The following is a 10,000-nucleotide window of genomic DNA, read 5'->3' as shown; positions in this document are numbered from 1 at the left end:
TGATATCAGGCATTTTGCGTTAGGGGTGGTGGGTGGATATCTCCTTTTGGGACAAGACTCTTCACTCCTCGTTCTGATTGATTGTCAGGAGCTTCCTGAGTTGAAGTGCTCTTTGACAATAACATCATTGTGATTGGCTGAAGTGAGAGATGAGAGCTGGGGGACCCCTCTCCTCTCACTCTTCACATCTCCAAAATAGGAATGAGGGACGGGTGGGGGTGGGGGTGGGGGGCTGTGGACATATTCCTCTCGTGAGAACTTCCTGAGATGGATGAGATTGACTTAGGAGGAAGGACAGTCAATATTCTGCCGCAGTAATACTCTGAGAAAAACAACAACACATGAAGACATTGTAAAAGACAAAGATATAAAGACATACATATACCGTTTTGGAAAGAAGAATCATTACCTGCCTCTTATATTCAACACATCTAACATAAAGTCAAAGTGTTATTATGTGATCAATTACTTTGTTTAAAAGCGGTTTCGTTCTCATCAAATAGTGTCTATTCCATTTTGTAACCAAACCCTACAAATACAGTTATGGACATATAGTTGATTATGTAATCCATTGTAAAGCACTTGTTTTGTCATTGAGAAAACAGAACATCTGTGTCCACTATGTGATCATGTCAACGGCTGAATAAAGATGAATGTGATGTTATTAGAGCAGATGAGATCATATGTCCCAGGCTGGATGGCCTCAGGAACCACTTGATATGAGAGAGAGAGAGAGAGAGAGAGAGAGAGAGAGAGAGAGAGAGAGAGAGAGAGAGAGAGAGAGAGAGAGAGAGAGAGAGAGAGAGAGAGAGAGAGAGAGAGAGAGAGAGAGAGAGAGAGAGAGAGAGAGAGAGAGAGAGAGAGAGGACATGACAGTCATCTGGATTATAGATGGATATTTAACGCTGGAGGGAAAAAGAGATTATGCCTAGCGGTAAATAAAAACTATAATATCTAATTGGTGGTAAGCATAAGCCAAACAACCACCATTATAAACAAAAACCAATCAAACGTAAACTCTTTTACAATTTTGACATCACAAATGTACGTAATAAAGATTGACATCAGCCTTTAAAGGCGAGTAAACTATTGTGCAAATTAAAAGGTGCGGGTAAATTGAGTTTCGGTGGGTTCACCCTCCACTATATTGCTGGAGGAAAGTGGACAAGTGGTCATCTGGCTTGTAGGAAAGAGAGAGACAGAGAGACAGAGAGAGAGAGAGAGAGACAGAGAGAGAGAGAGAGAGAGACAGAGAGAGAGAGAGAGAGAGAGAGACCACCTGAGGCAACAGCTGACTCCACACACCTGGAAACCAAAGAGTAGCCTTTCATTATCCTGCGTCTTTACGCACACACTTTGCAAACTCAGTTCCCCTGTGCCGGGGAATAGCTGTGTGTCACGCTGTGTGTCACGGCCATAAACTGACATTCTGCCTGCCTCCATTTAACCATGGTCATTAACTGCTGCATACACTAATTCCACACTGTATTAGATGATAATGTTTTTACAATGGAAGATGGAGACAAGCAGTAGCTTACTTTGGTTCAGTCAGAAATCTCCCCTCCTAGGGTTACTCTAGGGTTAGGAGTAGTAGTAGTAGAGTAGTCATCTGGCTTCCAGGAGCAATCTTGCAAAGCTTGGGTGGGGGGGGGGGGGGGGGGGGGGGGGGCAGGGTGAAGGGTTTGGTGTGACTTTTTTGGTGGAGGAAGGGGTGGAGAGATGGGAGGGGGTGGGGGGTGTTGACTCTCAACAAGTGTGTGTGTGTGTGTGTGTGTGTGTGTGTGTGTGTGTGTGTGTGTGTGTGTGTGTGTGTGTGTGTGTGTGTGTGTGTGTTTGAAGACAGGCATGGCGGGGTTGGGAGGGGGGTTGGAGGAGGTGGAGAGGGAATGAGGGAGGGGCCCGGCGAGCCTCGGTTGCCCCAAGAGTGTGCGTGTGGACGCAGACACACACACACACACACACACACACACACACACACACACACACACACACACACACACACACACACACACACACACACACTCTCTCTCTCTTGCTCATCACTGGAGATAGACGTGAGGTCAGGTCCTCTGCTCTGTGGATGCATGCCTAAATGAGGAGCTCAGTCACTTCCACAGCGTGGATCTTGAGGGCTGATGTTGCGGACATGTAGCCAGAGCCTGAGCACTGCGCCCGGGGGATTGTAGGATTGATTAAGAGCCTTATGTGGAGGTGGCGAGAGAGGAGCATGCTTTTGCTGGAGGTAAGGTAAGATCAAAATGAGATTGATAGTCGACTAATACTTAGGTCAGTACATTCCCTGATATTGGAAATGCAGGGCGCTGTTGAAGAACGAGTTATACTGTGTAAAATAGGCAACTTGCAGCTAAGTTCCACTTAGATCTGTTGATGTTGAAGGCATTGGCTTGTGGGGGCTTTTGTAAAGCAGGGCTGAAGTGTTGAGAGAGAGCTGAAGAGAGTGAATGGCTAAGCTTAGCTCAAGATTACAGAGCTGTGTGTGAGTGGCGGGTGGCAGTAAGGTGATACTGTGTGTGTGTGTGTGTGTGTGTGTGTGTGTGTGTGTGTGTGTGTGTGTGTGTGCGCGCATGCATGCGTGCATGCGTGCGTGCATGCATGTCTGGGTTTTAGTGTTTGTGTGGACATCAGTTGAGGTGATTGTGTGTGTGTGTGTATGTGTGTGTGTGTGTGTGTGTGTGTGTGTGTGTGTGTGTGTGTGTGTGTGTGTGTGTGTGCGCGTGCACGCACGTGTGCTTGCATGTCTGGGTCTTACTGTTTGTGTTTGTGTGGACAGCAGTTGAGGTGATTGTGTGTGTGTGTGTGTGTGTGTGTGTGTGTGTGTGTGTGTGTGTGTGTGTGTGTGTGTGTGTGTGTGTGTGTGTGTGCAGGTGGTCTCGCTCAAACTGTGTTAATTCTCCGGTGCACCCCCTGACACCCATTTGGCCTTAGAATAACACTCTTGGCCAGTCAAAGAGTGATGACCTCGCCCTTTGAACTCCACAATTTAATGGTTTTCCTAAAGCAACTCCCATGGCGTTTAGGAAAAATAGACTTTTCTTTTTTCAGCCTTACATTCAATGAACTGTTTTGGTTTCGGCGACTGCTCGATGCCTCGAAGTCCGCCTCACAACAGGTCCAGAGCTATACTGTAGGTGTTCCACCAGTTTATAATTTTGCACGAGTATCTTCTCACTTAGGGAATATGAGACTTTGACACAATCTGGAAGTCATACGTCTCTTTACATTACGATCCATTGCGTTTGTTCGCCTGAGGTTGTGTTCATTTGAAAATGCGATGTATTTGACTAACTAATTCCTGCAGCCTCAGCCGGCCAAGGAAAGCCCCTTTAGACGTGTCAGTTAACTGGGGAGGCGCACACACAGCTATCCGTTAGCTGCTCCATCTGGCCCGTGTTTACACAGACCCAACGTTGTGACTCCTTAAATGCCTTTTTCAAAAAGTTTCCCTCCTTAACCCCCTTCGCCTCACGTCTCGACCGTGGCCCGGCCGTAGACGGGGAGCGGGTGGACATTTTGTTTTTGTTTTTGACAAAGACAGACATTGTGTTATTGCCAAGGGGTGACATGGTGTAATGTGAGTTGCTGTGTATGTTGGCTCAGGAATCCAGGGTCGCCTTTTCCCTGCAACTTCTGAGATGAGAGGACAGAGGAGGACAGACAGGGTTAGAAGGAAGCAGAGTTCATGAGGTAAACTCTCAAGAAGGAAAGACACTCTGAAGGTGCAAATTATTGGTCCATAAATTTTAAAGCAATGAAAAATGAACCATTTTCTCCATTCATATTCAAATATATGTGAGACATGTTAAAATATTATGTTTTTACTATTATGTTCCGGGTACATGCCTCTAAAGTGTGTCACGATAGTGATCATTAAACAGGACAATGGATGACCTAACTGGTAGATCATCATCACACTTCAAACAATCAATCTGCTCATTAATATCCAGTTATCCACTGCATGACAATAATATGTCTTGTCTTGCATGACAAGACGTGGAAATTAACAATAAAAAAAAGGATGGACAATATTTTAAGTACGTATATATGACGAATCAGCGTGACGTCACTGCCACCCAAAAATGCGTAACCCCGCGGCAGTTAACTAGTATGAGTTGTGCCAAACAAACGTTAATATCTCAAAAACTATACATCGCATCGCTTATATTTTGACATTCTGAGTGAGAGCAGAATTAGCTCAAGAGTTTGATGTATAATATATGCATGTCGTCTTAAAGTTGTGTGAACTGTCGCCGTTTTTAAATTGTAAACACGGTCAGCCGGCGAGAGTCAGACGCTCAAACTCAGGCGCCATAGGGTTCCATAGCCGTTGCCACCCAGTGCAGTTTGTTTACCAAAATGCTGCTCGGCTGATCCCTCGTATATATGTATATATATATAGTAGATTTAATTGATAAAGCCCAGTGTTTATTATTTGTTTATTAAAAAGGATCCCCATTAGCTGACACCTAGGCCCCAGCTCGTCTTCCTTCCAAGACAACAAATACATTACATGTCAGACAAACAATAAAATAGAATAAAAAACTCATGGCATGTGGCAGCATGAGTCTAGACATACATGAGTGGTAAAGAAATCTGATGTTTTAACCTCACTGAAAACCACAGACCTCGTTGGCAAATGCTTACGCATGTGAAAGTGACAGATTTACACTTTTTACATTATCAATCACAGTCATTTTGATGCCTAACTTTTCTAACGTGTCCACTCACTTTGTAGCCTACATAATGTTTGCAATGTTATGGTTTTGGTGGCCAGGTGGTCTGAACCCAGAGAGATGTGATCCCTGTGTGTCTGTCGTAAGTGTTATTATAAGTCCCTCAGGTTAAGAGCCTCAGCTCTATACCTGGAAAAGAAAGCACAAGCACATGAAAACTTTAGCATCGGGAATAACCCTGTATCCTTAAAGTGCAAGCCGGCAAAACACGTCTTCTTACAAACTCGTGTGATCTTAGGGAGCGGAAAAAAATGACTTCACCTATTTGCACCACTTTAACTAGGCTGTAACTAGGCTACGTGAGATAAAGCCGTCAACTGTTCAGAAGAGCTTAGAAAAGCTTCTGAGTGATAACATTATCTATCCTACCATAAAACCTGATAGATTAGTCACTGAACAACAAAGCAGCACCCAAATAACCCCGTGCCCTGTGATAAGAGTGGTTTGACTTTTAACAGCTTCATCATCTACAAATTCAATGTTTTGAGGCCCGGAGCCCTATTGAAATGGAATTCAACTGTATGCTAATTGGGGCAGTTTCTCCCCATTCCTCAGCTACATGGTGAGCTGTGGTAAGACTGTGACACAGAATATATTCCCATTCTATATCGAGGCTCATTAGCTGAGTTCAGTTGCTCTCAGCATTTCTGGCTACTTGCCACATGGGGCAGCAGGGAGGCATAGTGATTAGGGAGAGGCCCAGGTCAATCAATACATTTTATCACGAAGAAAAAGCACATGACGCAGGAAGGGAGAATAACCACACATGGAATGGTAAACTAGCAATGGATGATTTCTAGTGTTATCACAATACCAAGATATGGATTTCAGCCCAAGTCACAACCCAGTTTAAGCTATAACATAGGTAATTAAATAGGCGACACAATAGGTAAATAAACTTCATAACTGAAATGATAGACACTGTTTCACAACCTCTCCACCCTCACATGCCAACAACAAATCGGAATCGGCTATTACAGAATCTTCTCTGGTGCACCAGGCAACAATAATTCATATTTTCCCTTTTCAGGTTATTTCAACTCAGCTATTCAGTTTAGACTGCAGCACTTGGCTCTAAATGAATTGCATTGAAAGTTTGCATAATGTTTCTGTCGTTTCGTCAATAGAAGCCATCAGGACCTTAATGTGTCTGAGTATGCCACTTTTGTCTGAAGAGCAAACCTGCATAGAGTTTGGAGGGGCTGTGTGAATTTTCCAACTGTTTTTACCCAAACAAGCTCTATTCTGGTGCAAATGTGCACGTCAAGGCGTCAGAACAGTGCACGGCAAGGCAGGAGTGGCTTTTTCAACACCTTGAGACCAAAGCACTGTTATCAGGCTGAGGGGACTCTCTGAAGAACATGGCTGCTGAGATAAGAGGGCTACTGCTGAGGGTGGGAGACAGTGAGGAGACAGATTATTCCCCATTCATGTACAGACAGACCAACTCTTATCAGCTTGTAAAAGGAAGAGAGAAAAAAAACGCTACTGAAACTAAAAGTACTTGGATTCAGTTACAGTTTGAGTAGCTGTGTGGAAACTTTTTGGGATTGCTGTTACTTTTTGCATGCTAACTTTTATTTTGCCACCTACTTATTCGCTATAGTTTAGTTTTCATAATCACATTCACAACTCATACTGAATGTAAACAAAGAAGGGAGAAAAACATCCACTTGCATAATAGCTATTCTCCTCTCTTCACATTATGCACAGTAACATCTGTGCAGCCACTGTCCCAACACAAGCTGGTAAACTGCTTATCATCTCACCACTGTATTCAGTACTTTATAGATCAGTGGATAAGAGCAGCAGATGTCAGGTGGCTACAACCAATGAACATTACTGTTGCATAATGTCAGTGTTGCAATCATAGGTTATTATAAGAACTGGCTAAATGTGCCAGATGTGCTACTATTTTCACGGTGACAAAGTCAAGAAGACTATCATGCTTTACACTGAAGCACAGCAAGTAGAACCTATTAGAAACAATCATGCAATTGAACGGAAATACAGACATAACAATGAGCCTGTATGCCATTCATGCAATGTGAGATACATACAGTCAGCTGTCATTCAGCTTAGTATGTTTTCTCACTGAATCAATGTACAATGCACCCATACTGGCAAAGCACAGTGTTTTGCATTGTATTGTGTCAGTATCTTTGTTTGACTTCTGTACCCTTTGAAAATGGGATCAGGCACTACACATGTTTGAGTGCCTTATCAAGCATCTATAATGGATCATGTGATGTGGTAATGAGAAACATTTTCGTCTCGTCACTCTTTGTCCTTTCTCTAGGGAACAAACTAGCTGATTCACGTCTCATTTTGAGAGACTTTTCATTCACTCACCTATTCTTCTTATAGATTGGGAATGTTTTGTGTAATTCAAACACTCCTGAGATCAAAACAGCTATTTTCTTCACAAATGGAGAAAATGTGTGACTAAAACTAATTGACTGTTGTTGGCATTTAGCAGATGCTCTTACACAGAGGAATTTACAGTAAGTGCAAAAGTAGGAGCTTACATCCAATAAAGTAAAAAAAATAATAATCCTAGACCTACTGTAGGTAGGTCATCAATATAACAACCAACCAATGCCAAGGAAGATAAGGATCAAAGCCACAGCGCCCTGACAATAGAAGCAACAAGTATTGTGTCCATAGAAAGATGATAGTGAAGTGATCAGCACTGAAAGAACTAGAGAAGAAAAGGTAGAAACGCTCTCTTTTCTAAGCTCAATATGGCTCCTAAATCTCCCCCTTCCTCCACAGCGCCCGTGTGTGATGAACCTGGAGCGCGGTGAGAGAGGGGAGCGTCCTTCGCCCAGAGGCCTGGAGATGGAGCCTCGTACCGGGGGGAAGATGGGGAAGATATCCCTGGGCTTCCAGAGGAGCTCCACCTCAGATGATGACTCTGGCTGTGCACTGGAAGAGTACGCCTGGGTGCCACCTGCACTCAGACCTGAGCAGGTAGGGCTGTCACATATAACTACACACACACACAAAGGGTTTTGCTCCAAAGTTACTCAATTTGACCATTTGAATATATGAACATGATTGTTAGAGAAGAAAAATGATAGTGAAGAATAGTGGAAATGATCACTATTCTCTCCACCTCAATAGGACAACTCCAGGCACATAGTCTGGTGGTTGTTAAAAGTCAGTGTGAAATGTGTCACTGAACTAGAAGTAGACAGGGCATGTTGATGGAAAGTGATACACCAAAAAAGTAAAACACAACAATTCAGCACAAAATAAGTGCTGGAAGGCATTGAACATCACAAATTGATGATACATAACAGTGTAAGAGTATCTGAGGGTGGAATTTCCCCTTAAGGGATGAGTGCAGAAAGCTGCATGCTAACAGCATGGGATCAGCTGAGGTGATGTGCACACATACTGCTCCCTATGTCCTGCTAATGGAGTAGTGCAGAGTGTTGAAGCTCAGCATCTGTCTGTGATTTTATTTTATTTTTTACTTTAGTGTGTTTTAAGATACGCATGTCCTGCAGCGCTCACTCAGCGATGACCGTTTGATGTCCTCCATATTTTTCAGGGCAATGAATGAATGCACATGTTTCCTCTACCCTGTCATGCACATGTTTCTTCTACCCTGTCAGATGTTTCCTCTACCCTGTCACATGTTTCCTCTAACCCTGTCATGCACATGTTTCCTCTACCCTGTCACATGTTTCCTCTACCCTGTCACATGTTTCCTCTACCCTGTCATGCACATGTTTCCTCTACCCTGTCATGCACATGTTTCCTCTACCCTGTCACATGTTTCCTCTACCCTGTCACATGTTTCCTCTACCCTGTCACATGTTTCCTCTACCCTGTCACATGTTTCCTCTACCCTGTCACATGTTTCCTCTACCCTGTCATGCACATGTTTCCTCTACCCTGTCACATGTTTCCTCTACCCTGTCACATGTTTCCTCTACCCTGTCATGCACATGTTTCCTCTACCCTGTCACATGTTTCCTCTACCCTGTCATGCACATGTTTCCTCTACCCTGTCACATGTTTCCTCTACCCTGTCACATGTTTCCTCTACCCTGTCATGCACATGTTTCCTCTACCCTGTCACATGTTTCCTCTACCCTGTCACATGTTTCCTCTAACCTGTCACATGTTTCCTCTACCCTGTCACATGTTTCCTCTACCCTGTCACATGTTTCCTCTACCCTGTCACATGTTTCCTCTACCCTGTCACATGTTTCCTCTACCCTGTCTGAATGCACATGTTTCCTCTACCCTGTCACATGTTTCCTCTACCCTGTCTGAATGCACATGTTTCCTCTACCCTGTCACATGTTTCCTCTACCCTGTCACATGTTTCCTCTACCCTGTCACATGTTTCCTCTACCCTGTCTGAATGCACATGTTTCCTCTACCCTGTCACATGTTTCCTCTACCCTGTCTGAATGCACATGTTTCCTCTACCCTGTCGAGGGGAATCACTTCACATTTTCCATCTTGTGTGGGGAGAGGTTTCACAGTCGGGTGCCGGGAACTGGATTGGGATCGACAGTGTTTGCCCCACAGTGTCACAAAATGAGGACACACACAGTCAGCAGTCGTTATTCCTGATTCAATATCCGTGCTGCCCTCTCTGTCCTCTCCTCTCCTCTCCTCTAAATGGTAAATGGTAAATGGCCTGCATTTATATAGCGCTTTTATCCAAAGCGCTTTACAGTCAGTAGGTACATTCACCCATTCACACACCGATGGCGGCAGGTTACCACGCAGGGTGCTGGCACACCAACGGGAGCAATTTGGGGTTCAGTGTCTTGCCCAAGGACACTTCGACATGCACACTGGAGGAGCCGGGAATCGAACCACCGACCTCCTCTCCTCCCTTTTCCTCTCCCCTCCTCTCCCCTCACCTCCCCTCCCCCCACCCCTCTCCTCTCCTGTCTACTCTTCTCTTCTCTCCCCCCTTTTCCTCCCCCCTCCTCTCCTCTTATTCACATCTGTGTCGTGCTATCAGTCTATTTTGGGCCTCTGTCTGTCTTGCTTTCTTCCCCCTCCTCCCCTCCCCTCAAGCCCAGCCCAGCCTCTCTCAGCAGTGTTGTCAGGAGTGTGGGATGTTGATCAGGCCATCAATTCGTGAACAACATTATATTCGTAATAAAGCCATAAAACAAACTGGAGCCTAGGCCTTTTATCTTCAGCGTCTCCTCTCTATACATAGAAACAGTCCAAATGTCTTAGAATCCACATTGCTATGAAAAACTCACAAT

At 44.4% G+C, this 10,000-nt stretch overlaps 1 protein-coding gene across 1 annotated transcript in view; it reads left to right on the top strand.

Moving 5' to 3' along the window:
- prickle1b (prickle homolog 1b) overlaps positions 1-10,000 on the top strand; it is a 42,589-nt gene that overhangs the window by 20,374 nt on the left and 12,215 nt on the right. Inside the window, exon 2 of the mRNA XM_083632247.1 lies at positions 7,527-7,724. Within this exon, the coding sequence (XP_083488373.1) occupies positions 7,539-7,724 (186 nt within the window). The 5' untranslated portion in view covers positions 7,527-7,538. The remainder of the gene's footprint in view (positions 1-7,526; positions 7,725-10,000) is intronic.

Source organism: Poromitra crassiceps (assembly GCF_964638095.1).
Source record: "Poromitra crassiceps genome assembly, chromosome: 2".
Taxonomy (NCBI): domain Eukaryota; kingdom Metazoa; phylum Chordata; class Actinopteri; order Beryciformes; family Melamphaidae; genus Poromitra; species Poromitra crassiceps.
The sequence above is the reverse complement of the archived record's forward strand: the minus strand, read 5'-3'. Positions and strand labels throughout refer to the sequence as shown.